General features: G+C 45.9%; 1 protein-coding gene across 4 annotated transcripts in view; it reads right to left on the bottom strand.

The window, feature by feature from the left end:
* The window catches only part of LOC311595414 (uncharacterized protein), a 41,264-nt gene extending 23,450 nt beyond the window's left edge, over positions 1–17,814 (bottom strand). For 2 of the 4 annotated variants that reach the window (XM_084778063.1, XM_084778064.1), the window contains exons 1-2: positions 17,745–17,780; positions 16,819–17,080 (exon numbers count right to left, since the gene is read on the bottom strand). In XM_084778063.1, the coding sequence (XP_084634189.1) occupies positions 16,819–17,080; positions 17,745–17,765 (283 nt within the window). In that variant the 5' untranslated portion in view covers positions 17,766–17,780. Of the gene's footprint in view, positions 1–16,818; positions 17,081–17,616 lie in introns of all 4 variants that reach the window. The other 2 variants (XR_014778432.1, XR_014778433.1) reach the window with 2 other exon arrangements.
* Between the last annotated feature and the right edge of the window lie 8,550 nt (positions 17,815–26,364).

Genomic DNA, 26,364 nt, shown 5'->3' with positions numbered 1-26,364 from the left:
GTTTTTTTCCTCCGTTTAAGCATCTGTGGTTGTCAGTGGAATTTTTGATATGCTGAGTCCTGCCTAAGGAGCCCACTTTTCTATGACCAGAACACTAACCAAAGGAAAACCATCTTCCCGCACCATCACCTGGGTTGGACCACAAGCTGGATTGCTGCTGCCACCCAGTGGCCACGAGAGGATATGCGGCACCACTTCCTAGAAGCTTGTTGAGCTGAGCTCTAAGAAGTTAGTAAGAAGCATTACAGAGAGCCTGGTGAGGACAAGAGGCCTTTCTTTTCCAACCATCACTATCTGGAGAGAGGCATGCCTGCTGGTTTGTGTCTGTCATTGCCTTGTAGATCAAGGCCCAACACTGTACAAAGTGAAAATATAAACTTGGCAAAGGAAGACTCCAAACACTTATGCATACCGTGACTCCTGTTTTCCTCCTTCATACAGTCTTGCTTTCCCTGGTGTTGATGATAATGTATTCTATTCCTCCTGACATTAAAAGACCGGTATGGGCATTCTGATGAAATAAGTCAGCCGGCCTAGGAGATAGTATCTAGTGTTCACTAATTGGTATTAGACGAAGGTGGCACCAGTGCCCTGTGTTCCTACAAAAGCAAGTAAAACCCACCCCAACACAAACAGTCATATTCTAGAAGCAAAAGATGTCTGACCAATAGCTGCCAACTAACACTTCTAGGATTCAAATATGGCCCCATAACAGCCATCCAATCTGCCCTGTAAACACCTTCTCCCTTGCCGTGGGCAGGAGCCTCATAGCATCTTAGTCCGGTGCTACCCAACTCAACTCATGAACTCCTATTTGCCCAAATAAACTCTCTAGTATTTTAATATTTACCCTTTGGCACAAATAAAGTTTGACATAATTTCTCCCCCTGATTGCATTTGCCGTTGATTTACTTTTCTTTTTTTAATAGAGGAGCTCTGTGCACATGAAGCAAGTCACGAGCACCCCCACACTCAAGTCCTTTGGACTGCTGAGAAGGCTAATGCTGTAGCAGCCGCTCAAAACGTGTTCTTTGTGCCCAGTGCTCCCTGGCTGTTATCTCATGGTGTTTATATGTGCACAAGACCACAAACCCCACCTTCCTTAGGGGACAGCGCTAAATCTGCAATTAGAGGTGACATTTTAGGATGTGGGACTCAAATACTGTGAATACAGGAATCACCTAGAAAGCTGGCAAAATAGAGACGGATTCCACTTCTGGGTCTGGAGAAGGCGTGGGAATGACAGATCTAATGTGGGGCTTGGCTGTTCCTAATGAGGTTTGTTATCACACTTGAAGGGTCTGTTTGAAGCAAAGGGTTTTGATTATGGGACTCACCTGGGGGGACTTTTGAGTACTACTCTGACTCCCTTGATCTGGGGCCCCTCTAAAGACCCAAGTGAGTTCTGCGGTGGGCGGGATTGAAAATGCAGTGGATTTCTAAGTTGGTTCTCTGCTGGCAGCATTAAAAGATGCCAGTGTCTGCAGGGTTATGCTGCAGACGATGCATCTTTGGTCTGGGGTGCTGCAGGGGCACGGAGAGACCTAAGTGCTACCCAGGCAGCCCCAGTGTGTAGCCAGGGTGAAGACAATCTGAGCTACACACAGGCTTGTCGATACCTCCAGAATGGAGTCGGGCGAGGCTGACAGGTGGAGGGCTGTGTTTATTGCTAGTGCATTGATTCTGACAGAGGTGGGAACGCTGAAGTAGAGAAGGCATCTTGTCCCCTTGTGAATTCCTATTTGTGCAAATAGGCTCTCTAATATTTTAATATGTCCTAGCTTACCCTTTAGCACAGCTATAATTTAATGTGACTTCTCTCCCTGTTTGCATTTTTCACTTGCTTTGTTTTTCTTTTTGAATGGAGGAGCTCTGTGCACCTGATACAAAGCACAGACATTCCCCACAAGGGTATATGCAGCTAACCCTTTGTGCTGCTTAAAGGTTTTTCTTCTTGCATAATAATCAGTGTGCACTGCCTGGTGTTTCTAGAATCAGAGCTCTTGTTCTCGGTCACACGTACAAATGAAGACAATGACAAATGCACCGAAGGTGGGAGAGGACCCACCAGCCCATCACGTGAAGGAGACTCTCTGTGCTGGCACTGCGGCCCCATGTCTGTGCTGCAGCCCCTGGGGCCTTCCCTGTGACATTCCACACAAAGGCTTTACTGTATCTGCATTGGCTTCCCTGGCAGAAGGCATCTTCTTCATCTCTCTGGACAATGATACTTTGGCAACAATTGACCAGAGAACCAAAAAACCAGCCTTGCTTAGACTCCCAGTGATGAGGTCACCATCCAAAGAGCGCTTTCTGCTTTCAGCTCTGTGAATTGAGTCCCACAAACCCCGGCTTGGGGCTGGTGACAGTGCCAGCCTCCAACTCTGACTTCCCGAAGAAGTTAACAGCTTTTTTTTTTTTTAACCACCCTTCCTAATGACATCTCCGGATGGCAAACAGATTACTTTTTGTTTTTTAACTTGATCGGGTGTTAGAATGAGCACTGTTAACATTCACCGAAGGTGCGATTTGGCAACACACCAGCAGAGGCAGTTTAATTTACAGCATATGTGGCTGCAGGCAAGTTAGCTAATGAGGGAGACTAAAGATTTAGAGTTAAATATTAAATTTATCTTAGTCTTTATTTCTTGCTGTTCCAACCAATAAAAAAAATGCCTCTGGGGTATTCTATCTAGCTTTATGTACAGCCAGAAAGACATTTAACTCGACATGATGCACAGAGCGGTGACAGTGTTTGCTGCCTTTTTGTCTTAGTTGGGTGGTATAACCTCTGCTGGTTGGGATTGTGATTTACCAGCAGTTCGCAGCTATGGTTCCTTAGCCTGGGTTTTTCTTTACAGGATAATAGCTGCCTTTCTCCCTGAGGATTAGACAGGAAGCCAGGGCCCTGGGTAAGTGGACCAGCAAGAATCCAGAGGAGGATAGTATCATAAGCTTTTTCTTTCTCTAGGCTGGTATTTATTAAACTCAAGTTCATGGCAAACTGATATGTCTCTGTGGAGTCATGAAAAATGTTGGAAAGGTGTTCCCTTTCTTCTTATGCACTGGGCCACAAAGGCACCAAGACATTAATATTCCAGTGGGACAAACATGCATAAAGGTGCTCAATGAACTAAAGGTAAAAATCACCCTCTTCCCTTCTGTATCCTTCCTGCTTCCCCTGGCTCTGCGGACACAGCCATGCTCCGAAAACCTCCTGTTTGCGGTCGGGTTCCTTGTGTGTTTATCATTGGAGACAGTGTTTCATGTCACCTATGAACACTTGATCCTCCTGTCTCCACCTCCCTCCCAAGTGCCGGGGTCACGCGTGTGTGGTACCCACGTCCCCGACCCGGGCGTATCGAACATTAGCTCGTTATCACACCGCAATCTGCACATTCACGGAGTCTGCCCTTCTCCTGCCTTGTTCTCCATCATCTTTTCTGTGTATTTCACCTGTGTATACTGAGTGTGCGTCTCTCCTAGACGTCCAGTTCACCACACTGCTACACTCCTGCTCAGCCTGGTAGCAGCACACACCAGTAACCCCAGCACTTGGGAGACAGAAGTAAAGCCATAACCTTGAAATTTCAACCAAATTTAGCGTATCACTTTGCCAGTTCCTTTAATAGTGAAAATGATGCTCAGAACCAGCCCTTCTGCCTTTGTTTCCACTTTCCGCTTCTGTGGGTTGTGATTTCTCATTTGGGCTATTTCTATGACTTTGTGAGGGGAGGGGTGGTCTTCTCTATTTGTGTCCCATGAGCTTTGAAAATCTCATTTGGGGTGAAGAGATGGCTCCGTGGGTAAAATGCTTGTCACAAAAACCTGATGATCTGACTTTGAGTGACAGAACCCACACAGAAATGCCAGATGCAGTGGCATGCATTTGTAATCGCAGCCCTCCTAAATCTGCAAGGCAAGACAGGGGACCTGGCTGGAAGCTCCCGGGCAGCTAGGCTGGAGTACTCTGCAATAGAAACATCCTGCCACAGCAAGGAGAAAGGTAGGAGCCAACTCCTAAGAGTTGTCTTCTGACCTCCATATGCACACTGTGGCACACACACGCCTACACACACTCCCACACATAATGAAATCCTTTTGTTTCGGTTACTATAATCTGAAAATATTAAAGTGAAAAATAAAAATTCATGTCTTAAATAACTCCCATTCTATATTTTCTACTTGTTCTAGTTTATTACCTATTTTTGTTGGTCTCTTAATGTGCTTAAATTATACGCTAAAATTCCTTTAGGTATGTATAGGAAGAATACATTTTAGGCCTGTGCCATAAGGCACTGTAGTCAGAGCAGAGCATACACAGGGTACTCCCCCGAGGGTTACACTGCTTAGAGGCTGCAGAGCGGCTCAGCATTGAAAAGCACTTGCTGCCCTCAAAGAGGACTCGGGTTCTGTTCCCAGCACCTACATGGTGGCTCGTAACTGTCATCCCAGTTACAGGGGACCCAATGCCATCTCCCAGCCTCCACAGGTACCAGGCAGACCTGTGGCACACACACATACATTCACGCAGATGCTCATGCGCATAAAATCCAAATACATCTCTCTTTTAAAAAAAAAGTGGTGTTGGAGACATCACAGTCTGTGTAAGTACACTCTGCAGTGGTCTTGCCACCACGAGGTTGCCTAGCAACACATTCCAGGAAGTATCCCCAGTGTCATTAGGTATACATAGCTATATCTACAGAGCTGAATATACCCCAGTGTTCCAGGCACCTACTGTGAGTCTTGGCATGTAGCCCCCACAGGAAGGCCAGCTGCTGTGTACAACCAGATAAAGCACGCATAGGAAGGGAGATGGGCGGGGCTGGGGAGATGGCTTAGTGGTTAAGAACACTGGCAGCCCTCCCGGATGACCCAAGTTCAAATCCCAGCAGCCACATGGCAAATCACCACTGTCTGTAACTCCAGTTGCAGGGGATCTGACACCCTCACACAGACGCACGTGGAGGTAGAGCATCAATGTAAATAAAAATTTAGAATACAAGAGTTCCTAAAGAAGGGTGATTGGCAAGCACATGAAGTGTACAGTAGTGTGTGCAATGCTACAGCTGTCAAGGGTCCCACCTCTGCCACGACAGAGACTGTCCAGGGAAGGGCTGGACCCTCTGCCCACAGCACATTCCATACGTCTCAACTACACCATTTATCTCTTTATGTACTTTCTGTTTACCTTACTCCACATCGGTAAGTTGAGCCCTCCAGGAAGAACTGGTTTTTGTATCCTTCGCTTTCCAGTGCTGAGCAGAGTTCCTGCCACGTGAAAAGTAACTGCTTGATAAATGGATGGTCTCTGTTCTAGGCTCTGTGAGCCATATGACATCTACAGCCGTTGACACAACAACGCAAACATGGTCATGGCCAACATGCGAAGCAAGGTGTGTTCCATCAGCACTTTACTGATGGGCGTGAGGTTCATCGAATCTTCATATGTTTTGAAAGAATTTGTTTCTATTTTACCAAGCACTTAAAAGGTAAAAGGAAAAAAAACCCACATCACTGGGAGGGAGAAAAACAGGAGGTGTAGATTGATCTGAGGATTTGGTCTGTGGTTGTCACTTCCTAATCCGAGCCCTCAGAGTCACCCCAACCCCATCCCTACCTACCCCACCGCACCCCACCCCACCCCACCCCATCCCAACCATCAGCACGGACACTGACATTGCCTGACATGACACCTGCAGATATGGGGTTATGGGTGCAGCTCATGCCCTGGAATATTTCCCACTTCAACCAGCAAACCTGCAGGGGGCTGAAGTAAAGAGCCTGAGAAGCTACTCCATTCGACAGCATAAAGCACCCCGGCAAGTCTCACAGAAATACAGCTTCACATTTTCCTAGTCACTGACAAAGTTATCAGCTAATCTCTCAGGAGAGGCCCTGACGGTCTATGAATAGAGTTGCTATTTAAAAGAGTGGATGGCGAACAGACAGTGAGTGGTTACCTGAGAACCGTTCGGGGCAGCGGCATTCAGGAAAAGTGCAAGATCCATCAAAGGGCCTGCGCCCCCAGTGCAGTCTGAGTGCCAGACAGCTTCTGAACGGCCACAAATAAAGGGTTGAAATTCCCAAAGCCAAGCTCCCGAGCATAGCGTCAGCGTAATGGGGTTGTAGTCCTGAAAACAGGTCAGGGGGAAGACACCTGCCTTTTAGATGGACATAAATAGCTCAGAAGCCTTGGGCTCCTGCTTCTTTTAACCTACAAGTGTTTCTGGGCTGAGATTGCTACATAAAACTTGTCTTTCCTATTGAAAACAGGCATTAGCTGCGTATTCAGTATATCTCGGACGTCACTAAGGGCATTTGCCAGACCTCAGACCAAGAAAAGGAAAAGCTTGGCAGTAACCCTCTGGCATCTGTGGGCATGCATCAGCTGCCCTCACACTCACTACAGTCCAGGAACGTGGAGGAAAGTGAATGCTGACTCAATTTTAGGACTTAGTAGACAGCGTGGCAGCCCCAGCTAACAGCTACTAGCTGTACAGGGGGAGTCAAGGACTCGGCGTGCCCTCTTGTAACTTGAAATGGTTGGAATGGCGAGGGAGTTTCTTTCCTGCTTTACAAGGGACTCAAATAAAGTCTACCCTGTTGTAGACTGATTTGCAACAGCTCTCCACAGTGCTTGGGTATAAAAAGAACACAAAATCACTGTGGTGGTCAACCTGACACGATGTAGAATCACCATGGAAACCAGACTCTGGGTTTGTGCTGTGGTTTGAATAGGAATGGGGCCCCCTAGGCTCGTGCATTTGAATGCTTGGCCTACAAGGAGAGTTGTACTATTAGAAGGTGTAGCCTTGGTGGAGGAAGTGTGTCACTGTGTGGGGGGGGGGGTTTTGAGGTCTTTGATGGCCAAGCCACCTCCAGTTGTCACAGTGTCCTTCTGCCACCTGTGGATCAAGATGTAGAGCTCTCAGCTCCTTCTCCAGCACCATGTCTGCCTGCATGCCGCCATGCATCCCTCCATGATGAAAAAGGACAAAACCTCTGAAACTGTAAGCCAGCCCCAGTTAGATATTTTTCTTTGTGAGAGTTGCCATAGTCGAGGTGTCTCTCCACAGCAATAAAACCATAACTAAAGACAATTTGTGAGGAAGTTTCTAGACCGAGTTAGTTGAGGTGGAAAAGCCCCTTAAATGAGGGTAGCACCATTCCATGGGCTGGGACCTCGGACTGAATAGCAAGGAGAAAGCTAGCAGTATGGCCAGCTGGCTGCCCCCAAGCTCCTGCTGCTGTGATTTCCCTACCACAACCTCAAACAGTATGGAGAGGTAGAGCCGTTGCAGTAATAAGGCTGGCCATCCGGGTCTTAGGCTTCAGAGAAACATGGAAGAATTTGTATTCTTGGACCGGAAACATACTGGCATGCTTCCGGAAGGGCTTCCTGGGCCATTATGGTGGCATTCTGGGAGAGCGGAATTCTGAGAGAAGTGTGGCCAGTAAAGACACAGTTCATGGTGTTTCTGAAGGAAGCAAGAACTCCATCAGGAACTAGGCTAATGGGAGCATCTGTTCTTTCCTAGTAAACATGGGCTGCACTCTGCCCATGTCCTGAGAATCTGAGTGTAACTACATCAAAAAGTACTGAGCAGAAGACTACTCCACAGATGAAGTCCCTAAACTTATCCAAATCCACAGTGAGAGAGAGAGAAACAGGCCACGTAGAAAGATTTGAAAAATAAACACTTTGTCAAGGAAAAGGGGAGCGGATGCGTTCGAAGTTCCAGATGAGGGAAGTTTAACAGTAGCTGTGCTCCCTAAACTGATTAGTGTCATTAAAGAACAACCTGGCATTCTTCACTGAGACAATAGGAAAAGTCTCCTAAGGGCATGGCCCACCCATGGAAGGATCTTTCTTGTGAAAATGCAAACTCTTTTAAAGGAGAAAGCCTAAACTAAGAATGCCACTGAATGCCCCACCCCCACCTCCACTCACTCATCCACCCCCACCCCCCACCCCCACCCCCGCCCGCCCAGCAACTGCTTAGAGAATGTTCTCCAGGACCATAGCTGGTGACAAGGCCAGGCTCTGTCCTAAGCTAGTGGCATACCTTGGCAGCAATGTATACTAGTTTTGCAGCCATCAAAGATACAAGACTGAATGGGACATGAAATCTTGTACTGTGGCTCCAGAGAGCCACCGTGGCCGTGTCAGAGCCCTTGCAAGGAGACCGACTGCAAGAGACGTTTTCACGAAACTGCGAGGAGAAAGCCTAAGTTGCAAAGGTGATCCCAAGATGTTGAGATGCCAGGACTGTGGGTCATCTGCCACAGGCATGGGGTGGGAGAAGTCCAGGAGGAAGGCTATGTCTGCTGTAAGCAGCAGAGCTAGGGAGTTGAAGCTAGCCAAACGGGAGGCCAGATGATTCCAGCAGGAGCCTGGGACAGGAAGAGCAAGGTTCAAGGGAAGAGCACTGCACCATTTGGGGGTAGAGTGAAATCTCAGACACATACGAACAGCAAGTACGGCTTTGGAGGCTGAACCAAACAGATGAGATCCGAAGAGGACTCTCTGGAGCCTGAGGAGGCCTAGACTAGAAGCCATGTTTTCTTTTCTTTTTAAAATTTATTTATTTATTTATTCATTCATATTACATCTCAATTGTTATCCCATCCCTTGTATCCTCCCATTCCTCCCTCCCTTCCTCCCACTTTCACCCTATTCCCCTCCCCTATGACTGTGACTGAGGGGGACCTCCTCCCCCTATATATGATCCTAGGGTATCAAGTCTCTTCTTGGCAGCCTGCTATCCTTCCCCTGAGTGCCACTGGGCCCTCCCCATCAAGGGGACGTGGTCAAATATGGGGCACCAGAGTTCATGTAAAAGTCAGTCCCCACTCTCCACTCAACTGTGGAGAATGTCCTGTGCATCGGCTAGATCTGGGTGGGAGTTCGAGGCTTACTGCATGCATTGTCCTTGGCTGGTGCTATAGTTTGAGCAGAACCCCTGGGCCCAGATCTGCCCGTCATAAGTTCTACTTGTAGGTTTCTAGGACCCTCTGGATCCTTCTATTTCCCCATTCTCCCATACTTCCCTCACCTAGAGTCCTAATAGGATGTCCTCACATCTATCCCACTTTCCTGGTAAGTGAAGACTTTCATGGGCCATGCCCCTTGGGCTAGTGCCTAGTTATAAGTGAGTATATAACATGTGAGTTTTTCTGCTTCTGGGTTAACTCACTCATTATGATCATTTCTAGTTCAATCCATTTGTCCAAGAAGCCACGTTTTCAAAGCCAACAAGAGTAGCAGCTCATGAAGAAAGCTCTCTGAGACTTGGGAAAGCACCAGTAAGGTGCTACAGTGCTGCAGCAGGTGGCATTCACAAGGGCATTACTCTAAAGATTGAGATAGCGGCCCATGCATAGAGAATCCTGGGCCAAAGCCAACCAAGAACATGCAGAAATGCTCTTATGCTGTACATGAAACATCTCTTGTCTGGTTTGAGATGATCAAGTTCAGGAAGTCGGTAAACAGATTACAGGACTAAGCGGTACACACCCAACAGGAACACCTACCACACAGGGCTACCCATCTCAGACTGTAGATGTGATTATACCAGATTCATCCAAACAGCAGACCCTCGGACAACCCTACAGCCTTTATCTTTATGTCTGTCACTATGGTGGCTCACAATGCGATGAGAGAAGACTGTTAGAGTGAAGCCTGGTCTAAAAGCACAGCGCAGTATAAACACTGGCATCCCAAGGAGACCTTGTTAAACCCAGCTCTCTGGACCCCCCCCCTCACGGCGTCTGCTTTACACAGTGGGAGTGGGACAAACTCCCCAGCAGTGAGACACTGCTGCTCCCTACCTCAGTCTGAGAGATGACACAGAGGGAAGGAAATGCAAAGGTGGTCTCATCCAGCACACTGCAAGACAGGAGGGAAAACACAACCTTTCCCTAAATGGCTTCAAATAGGTTTGAAAATAGCAACATCTGGCTGAGGCTCTTTAAGAAAAAAGGCAGAGTGGGGGAGGTGGAAAAAGGAGGAGAAAGAATGTGGGTGCTTTCTTATTCTGGCAGAAGAAATATTGCTCAGAGAAAAGCGAGGGGTTCCTGCACCTTGTGGGCTTTGCTGAGGGTGAGGACTTAAGCAATTTTTTAAAAAATTTTTTATTAATTTATTCTTGTTATATCTCAATGGTTATCCCATCCCTTGTATCCTCCCATTCTTCCTTCCCTCCCATTTCTTCAGCAATTTTCTAACAGAAGCCTTCAAGTTACCCTTAAGATTCCTAGGCAAGAGCCATGCCTGCCTCCCTCCCTCCCTCCCTCCCTCTTTGCCTCCCTCCCTCCCTCCAGTGAGCAAGCCCTGAGGCACACACAGCCTGTTTCCTGGCGACATCCATGACACCTGTGCAGGTAATAACAGCTGAAGTGGGGGAGTCAACCAAACCTCACTGACATAAAACCTGTGATAAAAGGTGCAATTATTCACTGTTTATTTATCAAGTACCAAGCAGTGAGCTGAGTGTTCACATCATCGCCTCACTCAATGTTCAGTCACCTTCCTATAAACTGCACTGCTACATTTATTTTACAGATAAGAAACCTGGTGCATGGTCAGGCTGAATATCCTGTCCAAGGTTACAACGCAAGAAAGAGTTTAGACTGTAAGCGCCCCCTTGTTTTTTCCTCCCAGAGAGGAGGAGGTTTTACCTAGAAAATAGGACAAGAAAGGAAGAAACAAAAGATGTCCCCTGAGAAGGGTGTAAGTGATGCCATTACTCTAACCCCATCATCATCATCATCGATGGGGTCAGATCTTATAGCCCTAAGCTGACCTATTTTCAGCTCAATCTTATGAGTTAGAAATCCCTTTGGCACACATCCCTCCTAAAACATATTGCCCAGCCATTGAGGCTGTGTGTGGACTAAGTCTATTTCACCCCAAAATGCTGAGGTGGACAGAGGGTTCATCAATGGGTGCCGGTCCCGTGTGGGCAGAGCTAGAACAGTGTTCCTGTGGGCAGGGGCTGGAGCAGTGTCCCCTGTGGGCAGGGCTGGAGCAGTGTCCCTTGTGGGCAGGGCTGGAGCAGTGTCCCTTGTGGGCAGGGCTGGAGCAGTGTCAGTGGCTGTTGGGAGACTGGAGAGGCAGGCAGACATCACAAGGAAAGCCTACAGCATGGGCTTAAGGTGCTTTGATCTGTTTGTAAAGCTGGTAAAAGCTGCCCTATGGGAAACCAAGTTCAATACTGTAAGGAGCATTTTCTAGAGAGCAATGTCTCTCCCGGGCATGTATCTGCATGAGGTGGAAAACTGCTAAACATTTTAGGGAGAAAAGACCTGGGTATGACAGCTTCACCAAGAGTCTGATACCACAAACTTGGGTTAAAACAAGTGACTTCAACCTCTACAACTACCTCAAGCATTGTCATTTTGACAACTGGCTGACATTTGTCTTCTCTAGACCACTGGATTACTTTTAACAAAAACACACACACACACACACACACACACACACTCACTCACATACTCACAGGCTCATGCATACATACACACTCACACATATTCACATGCATACACACACACTCATGCATACATACACACTCACACACACTCATGCATATATACAAACGTATACACATACACTTACACACTCACATACACATTATACACACTTATACACTCATGCACATATATACACACACACTAGAGTAGTGGTTCTCAACCTTCCTAATGCTGTGCAGTTCCTCATGTTGTGGTGACCTCCAGCCATAAAATTATTTTCATTGCTACTTCGTAACTATAATTTTGTTGCTGTTTTGAATTGTAATGTAAATTTCTGTGTTTTTCTGATGATCTTTAGGCCACCCCTGTGAAAGGGTCATTTGACCCCCTAAAGGGGTTTCTCCCCATAGGCTGAGAAACACTGCTCTACAAAGTTGACTTCCTCCAGCCCCTTTTTGGTAATAGAAAGTGAGCTAGGAATGCATGTCACCCTGTTACAGTTCACTGCTTTGTCCTCACACCCTCCCCCTGCTACTGGCTCTTCTCAGGGCGCCATCTCCTGGACAACAGTGGGAAATCCCTGAAGAGCTGTGAGGAAGTGCAGAACACAACTTCGCTAGCCAATCACGGTAACTGTGCACCAAGCATGGTGCCCTCCCCAAAAGCTACATGTCAAACAAAGATGGGCCATGCATCAGACTCGGCCTCCCAGGTCAGGGATGTCATGTGACCTCAGAGAGGGAATGTTGACCATTACGATCAGTTAAAAGCAGTAGGAAGTCCATGCAGAACAAAAAATCTATTTGGCAGTGGATATTCTGTTTTTAAACACCTGCCACACTAAATTTCCTGAGTGAGGCCTACAAGATGCATCTGGGGTTTACTCTCAGTAATTTTTAAAAATCCATCTGTTGATCGTATGCCAGGAAAGTACTGGAAGCAGGTGGTGGGGTACGAATTGCTGTAAAGATGGCATCAAGCCCACAGTGAAGCAGGCAGAAGCAAAGCACCATAAAAAGAACCTAAAATCATATTAATAAGAAACATTAGAAAGAGATTATTGCCTTTTAAATATGTTGTTTGCAGTTGCAGAGCAAGCATAGCCAGGGGGCAGTGCACATGGCTCCTAAAGCTGCTGGTTAGCCCTTACCTTCGGCTCTTGTAAGCCTTTCAGGAAGATAGGACTTAGAGATGGCTGCCAGACTATCCATGAAGAACAGTGGCTATCATTCTCAGGGGAACACCCTCCTACCCACCGTGTGTCCCTAAGAACTGATGGGCCTGAGCTGTGAATTTAGGGGATGAATCTGTCACAGCCGGAGCTGCCCCTTCAGCCTGTGGAAGTGGCCTGTCCCCTAGTAGGCCGCTGTGAGGGCATCGGCCTCTCAGAAGGGTATGAAAGCATCATTCAAGTGATTAAATATTGGAGATCCCACTGGTGACAGAGTCACACTTTGTTTGCTGCTCGGTGTTATCTGGAGACAAAGGCCTTCAAAACAGAAGGGAGTCGAGGCTAGAAGAGACAACACGGGATCTTTGAGTCTTACAGGCCTTTATGGGATTATTTTGTTGAGGAAGGGGTGGAAAATATCTTTCCATTTCTAAACCTGGTTAGTAGCATTAAAATATTTGTGCTGGGGGGCTGGAGAGATGGCTCAGTGGTTAAGAGCACCGCCTATTCTTCCAAAAGTCCTGAGTTCAATTCCCAGCAACCACGTGGTGGCTCACAACCATCTATATAATGTGATCTGATGCCCTCTTCTGCATATAAAGCACTCATAAATAAAAATATGTGTGCTGTAGTTCCGTTGTTCTTTTGCCCTGGCACCGGCAAATGTTCCGGGAAATCTGCTGTTGAAAACTCTCAACAATGTCCCTGACTGTCTCCTCCTACCAGACCTCACATCACTGGCTGCTGGGCATGGTCGCCTGCAGGTGCTCATGGGCCAGGCTGGAGCTCTAACTAAGCCTGCTATTTGTGGCTTACTGTGCATCTTTAGATACCCAGGGATATGCGATGTGGAGATTCTCTTCAGTGTTTCCATATTCTGTTCAATCTTTGCAGTAGGAAGTGTGGTTTCCACACTTGGAATGAGTATGGACTCCCCCCTCCACCCCACCCCCGGCACAGTAGCTAGGGATCTCCTCATGGACAGAGCAGTGAGAAACAAAGCCGATTCATTCCCACCAAAGCCTGTGCCTGTGTCACACTCTTGGTAAAGAAAATCATTCACCCAGAGATGAAGCCAGAGCTAAGGCAGTGACTGTGGCCTGCACACATGTCACTTCCCCAGTCCCTGTGTACCCTAGGAAGATGACAGACCTGTTTCCATATCTGTATGCATAACTTTCCTCCAAGTAAGTATCTGAAAGCAAAATTGGTCCATTGAGCTAATCACTAGGCAGAGTTCTTCAGTGTGCTCCAATTCTGACATCTAATCAGCAGTACAGATGCATTTAAATACAGCTGCCTTAAAGGATCGCAGCTTTGGAAGCCAGGGATTTCCTGGATAATCTTGCCTATAAGGTCCTTGACTTGTGCTGTCAGTGCTGCCAACCATGATCCCCAGTAAATCACAGCTCAGTCGTCTAGTGTGTGTCTGCTTTGCTCCTGTGTGGGAGGTTTAAGTTATAATTAGCATTTGCTATGAAAAGCCTGTTTCTCTATTTTGTTATTGACTTGATAAAAAAACAAATTTTGCAAGAACATATGTGCACACCCTCCTGCTCGCCTATGCAATTAACACCGTCACGAAGCAAAGCACTGTGCCGCATGCCACAAGGCATGGTGGTCCTTAGCCGAAATCATAAGGCTCCGACTCAGAAGGCCCCAAGGCTGCAGCTCATGACAAGATTTTGCTTTCTCTGTGATCTCTTCACTGTCTGGATGGGAAGACTCTAAGGAAGCAGAAACTAACATTTAAAGTTACATGGAATAAAAGCACTCTAAATTTTTGCAGGCAGGTTATGTGTGTGTGTGAGAGAGAGAGAGAAGGAGGGAGGGAGAGAGAGAGAGAGAGAGAGAGAGAAGAAGGGAGAGAGAGAGAGAGAGAGAGAGAGAGAGAGAGAAGGAGGGAGAGAGAGAGAGAGAGAGAGAGAGAGAGAGAGAGAAGGAGGGAGAGAGAGAGAGAGAGAGAGAGAGAGAGAGAGAGAGAGAGGCCTTCAGGATAAGCCTCCACTAAGTAAGCCTAAAATAAAAAGCTGGGGATTAAGAAGAAAGAAAGAAAGAAAGAAAGAAAGGGGAAGGGGAGGGAGTGGGGAGGGAGGGACGGAGGGAGGACAGGAAGAAAGGAGGGAGGGACAGAGGGAAAGAAACCCACCTTCAGGATAAACTTTCACTAAGTAAGTCTAAAACAAAGAGCTAAGGATTTAGAAAGGAAGGAAGAAGAAAAGAAAAAATAAAGAGGGCAGGACACACCAAGATATTCCTTTTTATACTCACTGCTGAACACTGGTAATTATGCTGTTGGAACACTTAGCATTAATTAGTCTTCAGCCACCCATTTAGTTTTGCTCATGATACAAATGCCAGGTCAGAGTTATTAAGAACCAAGATCTTGGGGAAAAGACACTTAAGCGAACTGTCCAGGAACAAACTCTCGCAAATTCCATGATATCACACCCATGGCTGAATATGTGTAATTCTTGGGGTGGGGGATGTAAACTCTGGGCTGGTTGACAGCCACCATAAAATTAATCATGTGACTTGCCCTCTTCCATCCTTTGAATGTAAACTGAAGTCAAAGGCCTGACCTATCTTCCTTCATACTACTACTATCCCCAAAAGAGAGGTGGTCTGTGTCCCTTTGGTCAAGGATTCCCCTGAAATGCCGAGGTATACTTGGTCCCGGGCTACTCATTTCTCCACCAGCTCACCTCCCGTACAATAGGATTTACACTCCCAGGCAGCACCTTGAGCATCATTGGCTACTGTCATCAAAACCTGGGATATGAGGGCAGGCAAGATGGCTCGGTTTCTAAATGTGCTTGCCACCAAGTTCAAACACCTGAGTTTGATCCCTGGGACCCATGTAGTAGAGAGGGAATCCTCATGAAAATGGTCTTCTGAGCCACATACACACACTCACATCCCTACACATAAACAAAAGCAACCAAAGAAATAAATGGGAAAAAGTCAAGTGCAGTCTGCTGGCGTGATGGAGGAGTGAAAGCCCTTGTGCTTGCTTTGGTGCTTTTACGGGAAAGTAGAAATTCCTGCGGCTGAGAGGCAAGCTTTTGGTTTTTTCCCAGGAGACTTCAGAATAGCTTTCATGTGAACCCAGGTCTCAGGATGCAGATACAGAGACCAGAAAAAGAGAGAGAGAGAGAGAGAGAGAGAGAGAGAAGAGAGAGAGAGAGAGAGAGAGAGAGAGAGAGAGACAGCCTGGGAAAAGGCCCCACTTAAGGCGCAACTGGAAAATACTGTGGTAGGTTCCAGATGCAGCAAAGGTGGGGATGGAGGAAGCTGTGGTCTCACAGGGGGAGGGGTGCGGGGGGGGGGGGGGGGGAGGCTAAAGGAGAAACTGTGAAAAAGGAAGATACTGCAGTGGATGTGGCAAAGTCACCATATTTAGAGAGAGAGCTTTCCTATCATATCCCAACTCACAAAAATAGAAAAAGAAGAAGGTCTGCTCTGACCAAATGGACAAACAAGAACAAAGTTCTATTTTTAAACATATGCAAATGTAGGTTGGAAAACGTGGTAAAAAAACAAAAACCAACAACATCATCAACAACAAGTTGTAAATGCACAAGTCTCCACAAGTAAGGGGCAATGTGTGAACGGGCCAGCCAGATCAGAGAAATGGACGCATTTTTTCCAATGGCCCACAACCTTCTGATTACCTTAACAATTTTATCAGTGATCTGCAATTTAGGCTTCATAAACCTTGTTTAGTGGGCAGAAACAAGGGTTCAGAAATAATGGTTCAAGCGAAACGACTGAGACACTGAATTTACAGGATGAGAACTTTCTGGACTTGTGGAAGCAAGGTGTACTGCCCACACACTGTAAGTAGGGCCCAGAGTCCTTGTCTGGTCACAAACCAATTAAGTTAAGTGCTACCGAAATTGCCTTCTGTCGTCTAGGTAAGAAATGGTTCATGAGTGAGACGCAAGGCTTGAAACCTAAGAGCTTATTCATAAGCCTGAGCCCTGTGCATTAATAGTTACACTAAGACCCACGGAGCACGTCTGTGACTCGGAAATGAGTTGTCAAAGAACGGGAGGGCTCTGGGGGATTATGGGTATTAGGACTTCATAACAGCTCCCCATCTCCATAAAATCGTTCTGAATTACCAATTGCGGATAATAACTGTGCCAACGATAGTGTCTACTTACAGCAAGGAACTGAATCCAGTCTGAGTAGTGGAAAAATGTGCTGCGCTAAACGGGGAACCGCTATCGCCTCCAACCTGGAGCAACCAGCCGGTCCATTGTTGTCACTGTCGAAAACCTGCTTTCTCGCGGAACTGCTCCGCAGGTTCCGTTGTCTGTACAGAGGGTAATTTTGCCAAGCTCCTTTGGAATGCTGGGGTGCATCTACTTTGGAATGCAGGATTTCGCCTTCTTTCCCACAGGCACGGTTTAACGGCCTTTCTTGCTACAAACGGCAAAAAAAAAAGCATATAAACTGACAAGCAATAAGCATATTGATTAATATATTTCTAACTGTGATGACTATTTGGAAGAAAATAAAGTGGGGTGACAGAGGGACCCTACATGTGGAATCCTTTAAAAATGTTTGAGTCCTGAAGGCCTAGAGAAATCGAGGTGCGTAAATACTGGAAGAGGAACATATGATCAGTCAATAAAAATTTCCCAGCCACAACATATGGTCCAGAACAAAATAGGTGACCCACGTCAGACCAGTCAGAAACTTTCTTTTGGAAGCCTGACAGAAAACAGTTTTCAGAGGTCGTGGGGAGCCTGCCAATGCTGCCCCTTTCTGTAAGATGTTAAGGTGAGAGAGCAAAGGTAGAAGAAGCCCCACGGTCCAATTGCTCCTAAGACACACCATCAGAGTAGGCAGCCCCTCAAAACCACGTTCAATAAAGGTCCTTCTCTCTCACAGCGGGGAATATGCTGCACGGTGACTAGAGATCACAGCCTCTGGATATTAGCTTCTGCGGGACATACCCTTCTTCAGACAGAGGTCACATTCTTCTTAGGAGACACATCTAAGGACCTTGGTCCATGACCCCAGCCAAGACCATAGTCATGCCTTCACAGTCTGAGGTGCCAGGTTTTACTCCCATAATCCTCACGTGTTTAGCGACACTCCTCATGTTTTGCTGGGTTTTTTCATGGTAGCCCCCAGCTTGTGGCGCACGCCTTTAATCCCAGCACTAGGGAGGCAGAGACAGGTGGATCTCTGTGAATTCGAGGCCAACTTGGTCTACAAAGAGAGTTCCAGGGCAGCCAGGACACAGAAACTCTGTCTTGAAAAACTAAAAAAAAAAAAAAAAAGATATAAGACTTTCTGTTAGCAAATACTGCAACATTTCATGCGCCTTATGCTTCCTAACCAAGCCAATGCCCAACCAAGTTAGATTGCTGGGCATGGTGGTGCACGCCTTTAATGCCAGCACTTGGGAGTCAGAGGCAGGTAGATGGTTGTGAGTTCGAGGCCAGCCTGGTCTACAAAGCAAGTCTAGGACAGTCAAGGCTACATACACAGAGAGACCTTGTCTCAGAAAAAAAAAGAAAAGAAAGAGAGAAAGAAAGAAAGAAAGTTAGATTTTTTTCAAGACAAGCCATGGTACTAGAATTTGCAGGGAATGCAAACTTGGTACTTTTTAGCCCTGCTGGGATACGCAATGCATCAAAAATTGAAATTAGGATGGAATGAACCATCAGCTTCCATTATGCTAAACAGGAGGTCCCACCAGAGCTCCTGGGCCATTTTGATGGATATTCATTCAGCTCTATCTCTGATTGTGGAAATAAGATCAACATGATAATTTACTTTAATCAGCATTCTCAATTGTCACTCTGTTATAGTCACAGCTTGTCACTCCACTTCAACCAACAAGCTCAAACACTTTCATGAAATCAACTTCTTCACCAAATCACTGGCTTCACGTGATTAACTGACCTCCTCTCCTACTCTCTCTGCTCCCCAATCTCATTACTAGAGGAGTGTGCTCTCATCAAGCTCAGTCTGCATTCCCTTTCTGTTTTGTCTTTGCCTTTCTCTTCCACATCCCAACCTAGGGCCTAGCACCTCTTTCTGTCTTTAATCTCCAAGATCTGAGGGCATGCGAGCACACTGCCACTGCCACCTCCTCCCCCTCCTCCTCTTCCTCCTCCTTTTCTTCCTCCCTCCCTTCCCCCTCCTCCTCCTCCTCCTCCTCCTGCTTTTTAGTGTGCATATTGGGATTTGAACTCAAGTCTTCATGCTTGCATGATGAGCACTTTACTGACTGAGCCCTCTCTCCAGCCCACTAACACTTTATTTCTAACGCTCACTTCAAATGTAACAACTTTACCTCCATAGGCCTCTCCAGACAGAATAGAACACATTCCTTTGCGCTTCTGCTACTTAAGCTTTTCCCACTTGCTAATTACTCAAGGCCCCCCAAAACCTCAAGTAATTCCTGGAGAATAGCATGTGCTCCCTAACCCTGTGTCACTGCTTCTAGCATTGAGTAGGGGTTCAGTCACAGTTAGGGAGAGAGTTTGCATGCCTCACAGGTTGAGCTACGGTTTCCTGGATTTAGCCTCAACCTATGAAGACAGTCACCTGGGACAAGGGAAGAGAATTTCAGGAAATCTGTCCCCGAGGTCACATATAATGAATATATCCCACAAACCTATGAGCCCAGCGCCCTTCTCAGACCTGCTTGTGACACTAGTGTGTGGGTTTGAATTAGCAGCTGTCGGTACATTGCTGGCCACACTGCAGAGGCTCAATTATTATTGATCAGGTATTTGAGGAATGAGCAAATCATATAGAAAACACACATATCATAACTCAGCCTTTTAATCTGGGTGACAAATCAAAATAATGAAGCTAGCTATATTCAGCCAGTCTCTTCTGGAATCCACGCACTGTTTCAGAAAGTCTGTCTCTCCAAGAGCATCATAAATTGTCAACAACTTTCCTGACACAAGATGAGAATGTGTACAGGGCCAGGGAAGGCTACTTTTCCACCAAGTGGGTATTGCATCATAAACTTAGAAAGCAGTCAGTCTCATCAGTAAGATTAATAATAAGGAGATTGAATACTGGGGTTTTTTTTTAAAGATGTAGGAAACCCAAGTGAATCTCGTAGCCCAGTCATTAGTGGATGAAACCAAGCTTAAAAGAACAACTAGACAAGAAGTTATATCCGTGTTCTTTATTCTGTCCCTGGGGATTTTATTGCCATATTTAAGATACATTACAATAAACACTAAATCCAAGGAGGGGGGCCAAGGCATTTAATGAAAGCAAGCACAACTTAGGACAGACTAGTTGAGAGAGAGAGAGAGAGAGAGAGAGAGAGAGAGAGAGAGAGAGAGATGTTTACATCTACATAGCTGGAAAAACTAAGCCTGAGGAAATGCTCTTGAAGTGAGAGGCAGGCACAAGAAAGGGCAGCAGCATCGCAGCCACCCCTCACCTTTCTGTCCCTCCCTTTGCCATCTGCCAGCATAGCATGTATCTGCTAATGCAGACAGTCTCCTTGTAAGCCAAGCTGCACTTACATCCATGCTAAATGCTCTTCTACAGTTAAAATGCACACAGTAGACAAACTCCAGAAGGACTCAGTCCCATAGTTCCCTTCCCTTCGGAGCCCTCCCTGCAAACAGCAAGAGAGATCTACCAGACCATCATGGCCTTATTTACCTCCTCAGACGTTTCTCACCCTCCTCAGGAAGCAACTCTAGGCTGTAGCTCAGGTGTGTCAGCAGATGCCCCCTGACTTCACACCTGCGCTGATGGAAGACACAAACTCAGAGTTAATTAAGTCTATTGTTCAAACAATTTGTTTCTCACCACGGCTGGCTCACCAGAAGGTATTTCAGCAGGGTTTTACATCCAGATGCCTTCACTGTGGTGTGATAACTCTCTCTCTAGAAATACGTTTTATTCCAGAGATTCTCAGGTCACGGACAGACTAACATGTTTTTTAGAAATCCATTGCTAATGGATGACAAGCTACTTTTTAAGCATGTGTGGTACTTGAGGTTTTTTCTGTAGCCATAAAGTTCCTCCGAGTGATGTCTGCAAGGGTAAAGGTAGAATAAGACAAGCATCCAAGATTTAGTATTGTGTGGCATTCTTACTTGAAATCCAGGCAGGAGACAGGGCTTGAAAGGTTTTCACAGTCTGTCTGGGAAACGAACGGAAGGTTTTGTGGGAGAAAAATGGAGAAGAAGGTTTAAACCCGCGGCTTTGTTTTTGCACAAAAGGATCAAAGGACATTGCCCACATTAATCGCTTCTATTTTTACTTTGCACTCTTATTGTCATCACTCTAATAGATGCTCCAGAAACTCTCCGTGTCCTTGTCCCTCTCTCACCTGCCACACCATTTCTACCTTCGATCACCCGTCCCCCTTCTCGCATTCAATTCTGTATGGCCGTGCAGCAGGGAAGGCCAGCTGCCAGCAGTGTGCTGCCTTCTATGTTGAAGGGATGTCACTGGGAGGCCATTAGACCTCATTTTCCAGACCCCCTTGAAGCATGCTGTCAAATGACCGCGTTCTTTTCTGTGGGACATGAGCCTCTCTGCACCCCGCCAGGTTCCCACCTTCTACCTCAGACCTGGGATACTGGTGACGTAAAAGTCACCTGTTAGGACAGTGGGGCCTCCATCAGACTGGTGTCCTTGCCGAGTCTGTCTTTCATCTTGATTTCCACCATGAGACTGCCACAAGCAGGACACTCACGTGTGTTATGCATTAAGATTGCCATCAAAATATTAGTAGTACTCACCTAATACCCGAGAACAGTGAAAGAAGCCTACACCCAATGAGTGAGACAATTGATGCTGGGAATATTTACTCAACACCAAGCCCTGCATGAAGCTTGGGGCCTACAGGGCACCCAGATCAGTCCAACCCTGGCAGAGGTCACCCAGAAATCCTCTCTTCCTTATGCTATCTTGCTTTCCTAAAAGGACCTGACATCTATTGAGGAGGAAAGCCAGTTAGCCAGTTAACACATAAGAAATTCTGTGGGAAGGATTGTAAGCTTTGTCACAGGTGAAAGCAGTCTTGGCGGGCTTTGCCCTTGGACACACCATGGATACTCCCTGAGATTAACCTTGAGATAGACTGGGTGGAGCCATCCTGGGCCTGGAATTCAGGAAGCGGACTGGGGACTCCACCTGGACTATTGTGTTTCTAATCGACCCTCGATGGGAGGAAGAGACTGGCCTTTGCATGTGAGAGACAGGCAGGCGGAGAGGACGGTAGGGGCAGCAGGTTAAGACCAGGTTTGAGCTCACGTGGATGAGGAAGAGGATCAGCGAACAGGCCGGACCTGCATGCTGGCCAGAGACATTGAAAGACCCTCCTCACGGAGTGTCCTTCGTCAGGGAGACCCTCCCCAAGAACCAGCGAAACCAAAAGTCCGGTTGCAAACGCAAGAGGCTTTATTGATTACACGGGTACCCGGGCGACACAGTCTATCGGATGACTGGCGCGCCGAGTGAAGGGGAGGAGACCCTTTTATAGGGTGGGAAGCAGGAAGCGGGGGGTTACAGAAGCGAGAAGCATAGTTACAGGGTCTTGATTGGCTAACTTAATGCGGCTAGATTTAGCTCTGGTTAGGGCTTTGGAATCAGGAAATGGTTAGGCTAGCCTATTCACTGACCATACATCTTGTTTTTCCAATAACTTGACCCCAGGGCAGTTTCCCAGACCTTGTGAAATGGTAGGTGACCACGAACCTTGTGACATCTGCGAGCCTTGTGACATGGTGGTATTTTTCCAGTCTGACTGAGCCTTTCAGGTGACCTCCCTTAACCATTGTACAAGCCTTACAAAATAGAATCATTTACAAAATAGCAAGCCTTGACTAAACAACATTTAGAAATGGGGTCTTTCAACATCTAGGGACCCATCCCATGGAATGGATACCGGAAGGTTCACTCTTTTTTCCCTTTAACCTATTTTCCCTCTTGTGTAAGCTAGTTGGGTTGTATAATAAAGTTTAATTATTAAGAGTCAGAGCCAAAAAATTCCAACCCTGGTGTGTGTGTGTGTGTGTGTGTGTGTGTGTGTGTGTGTGTGTGCTGTATCTGTGTGTCATTAGGGTAAGATAAATTCATATCTACTTAATGCAACATCCTACAAGGTAGGCTATGGAGCCATGAATAAAAGTAGAGCCACATTCTCCTGGAGTCAAACCAAGGCCACATTCTCCAGGCACAGAGCACTGAACATCGGCCACCCTCTCAGTGGCTGAGACATTGTAGTCCTGCAGCTAGTCTGCGGGTAACTGGTTTTCAGGTTCAGTACTAGGAAACTTAAGATTTTCTCCTTTGCTATCTCTTCAAATAGCTTGAAGTATTAGTGTATTTTAAGCATCATATGAATGTAGTCACTTGTTTATACATGTTTTTAAAACAGCCTACAGAGAAGGGAGGCTTCCTTCAACAAGGGTGGATCTAGGTTTGTAAAACCTGACACGTATGCATTTGGGGATGAAATTTTAATATAGGGCCTAGAGTGGGCTCTGTAGATGAAAGCCTGTAAAATGCAGGCTCCATGGGGTTTACGAGAAATCTACAAACAAGCCAGAAGCATTCTAATTGGGTGACTACTTAAAAGCAAGGTTAAGAATTTTCTAGATATAATCCTGCTTTGATCCCCAATTCAGTTAATTGCAAATCAGTTGTCTAAAAGCAGATGGAGGAACAATCCATCAAAACAATGTTTTTAACTCCCATTTTCCAAGCCATGCACCATGTTGCATAATTCTGCGCTGAATGTTTATTTAATGAAAGGGAGTAACACGATTTTTCAATGAGAACACAAGTGTGAATGCCGCAATACGAGATAATAATGGTGGTGAACTTGTTACATAGGAAGCGTATTTCTCAGCCTCACTGAAGAGACGTGCTGTTCTTTGCACTGATTATTAGTCATATGAAAAACTACCATTTCGGTGTGTTTATAAATCAGTCAACTGCAATAACTGGAAAATAAAGTCATTTAGAAAAATAAAAGAAAAAAGTCTCATTTGGTTTCTGATTTTGAATCATTCTCCAAGAAATAAGACTATATCTTTGAAATGTTTATTTTATTTATTTATTTATTTATTTATTTATTTATTTATTTTAAATCTCCCAAGAATCAGTGATCATGTGCTTTGTCAGACCTTGAGGCTCCAAACGTGACTGCTTTACAGTGAACTGTAGATTACAACCCAGGGAGCAGCTAACCAGAACTGTGACTCATCTTTGCCACCAGGAGGGCTGGGGATGCCCAGACTTGCAAGTCTTCATCAGCTAACAGTCTGTATCACCTCGACATACCCACCAGAGAAAGCCTATGGTGTGGTTAGAAAGCAGACACACACACCCCTCCAGATGCTGGGGTAAACAAGGCCCTGCCAATCCCCCAGCTGCCAACCACAAATTTCTGTTGACACAAAGAAAGATGTTCTTCTAAAATGCTCCAAAATGAAGTACTAGCAACACACTTCTTGGTCATGACTTTCCACTCAGTACGGGACAGGTCATGTATTTTACTAAATAACAAATTCTCACCATGCTCCACAGTTTGGCACATTGCCTCTTCTATGTGATCAGTGTTCAGGAAGCCACCATTGATCCCACCAATCCTTAGCCTCATTCTAGGGAACCTAAAGACACATTTTCTTTCAACGACTCAAACATGAGAAACATACCTTCTCTCATGAACACACCAGACCACCAACACCCAACATCCAGAAGATAAGCCATTAAGGCTCGGCATCCAAGGATCAGCAGAACATTTGCATTGCTATGATGGTTGCCCTTAAAGATGGGGCTGAGCGTGTGGCTCCTGTGGCAGAGAGCTTACTGGGCATGCGCAAGGTGTCCAGTTTGACTCTCAGCAACCACACGTGCACACAGAATGACAAATGGCAAAGGTTAGGGAGTACACAGAGAATTGGGGTGCTCATACATTGCCAAAAGCCCATAAGGAAATGTGATTATTTTAGAAACAAGGTCCCATTTCCTCAATAAAATGTAATTATCATAAGATCCAGCATGGCTACTCTTTGATGTACTTCCCCAGAGGAATGAAGACATACGATCACATAAAAACTCACATGTGGATGCCCACAGCTCTACTCCTAATAGGAACAACTCAAGTATTCACCAACTTAAGACTGGATCAACCCAGCACCAGATAGCCACACTTTGGGATACTGTGTGGTAAAAAGAAATATTGATTCCTACTCCAATACGATGGATCTTACTGAAAGTCAGACAAAAGATAAGACATTATATTATTCCATTTGTAAGAAATGTGTAGACCAGGCAAATCCATGGAGACAGAGAGCAGGTTAGTACTCGCAGTAGCTGGAGGCAGGGATTGAGAACTAGCCCTGGCTGGTGCAGGGTGTCCTTAGGGCGAGGAATGTGCTAAGATGACAACACTGCTTTGTGTGTGTTCTGAGAAGTGGGGGCTTTTACGTTTTAAAGGGATGACTTTATGATGTGTGAATTGTATCTTAATACAGCTGTTATTAAAAAATGCTGGGGACGGGCTATATAGCCAATGTTCAGCCATCCAGTCAGAACCTAGGTTCCTATCTCTCCAGCAGTCTGCCATTTACCAGACACCAGCTGACCCTGTCGTGGTTCGGCAGTTAGACTAAAGATAGGATTTAGATGGAGCCACCCTGCTGTAGTTTAACAGTTAGATTAGATAAAGATAGCAAAGTATTCGGTGTGGCAGGATGTTGTGACCTGCTTGGAATTCCTCTCATCTTGAGATAGCCTACAGCTGGGTTGCCATAGCATTATGTTTCCCTGTCCCCTGCCTTATAAAAACTGTGAAAATTCTCAATAAATGGGGTTTGATCAGAATCCAGACTTGCCCCCTTCTTCGTGTTGTGTGTTCTGTCCCTATACAGGAAAAATTTCCTCCCGAGCGTTGGTCGAACCCAGGCGGGCCGGGGCAAAAAAAAAAAAAATTCAAAAGAAACCAAAGTACTTCCGATTAAGGAAGAGGGTATCTAGTCATGGTTCCTCTTAGAAGAAAAATTCAAGGAGATAGAACCAGCAACCAGTCAACAGCAGCTTCCAATACTGGATCTGACTCTAATTTGATTTTCCATTTATATTTTTTTTCTCACAGAAAACACATGGTATATTTTTCACCAGAGGCAGCGAGAATTCCAATCTTCTGTCATTCCAACAGTTGATAAAACATTTTCTGAGGCTCAATATGTCATGTATTGAAGTCCGCACATGCGACAGAGCATTGTGTGAATGACAGAAACACTAAGCCACACTCCCTATCCTTGAGGCTGAGGCAGGGGCATGCAATAAAGAAGGAAAACGATGCTCCAAAACATTTTTCTATATTCAAATTCTTTCTTTGACCTCACCCATGAAGCTGTTATTATAACCTCGATATCCCCATGTAACTGTGTAATATATACAACTACATGTGTCTCTGTGTAGCTGAGACAGCATCAGACTCACATGAGTGCTCTCAGCAGCTGTTTATTATTTACCCAAATGGTGTGAGTCTTTTTTTTTTGCAGGGGAATTTATGTATTGACCTTGAAGAGATGTGGGGTCCCCCTCCTGGTGCAGACTGACTTGACCCAGAGACTAAGGTACCCAGCAATCAATGGTCACTAAACAATGGCTCCCAAGTTCGTTGTCTCAAATTTATAAGGAACAAAGAAATGGGCAAAGAAGGAATGAGCAAATGAAGAAGTTAAAAA

The sequence above is a fragment of the Acomys minous genome (assembly GCF_964271855.1).
Source record: "Acomys minous genome assembly, chromosome: 4".
Taxonomy (NCBI): Eukaryota; Metazoa; Chordata; class Mammalia; order Rodentia; family Muridae; genus Acomys; species Acomys minous.
The sequence above is the reverse complement of the archived record's forward strand: the minus strand, read 5'-3'. Positions and strand labels throughout refer to the sequence as shown.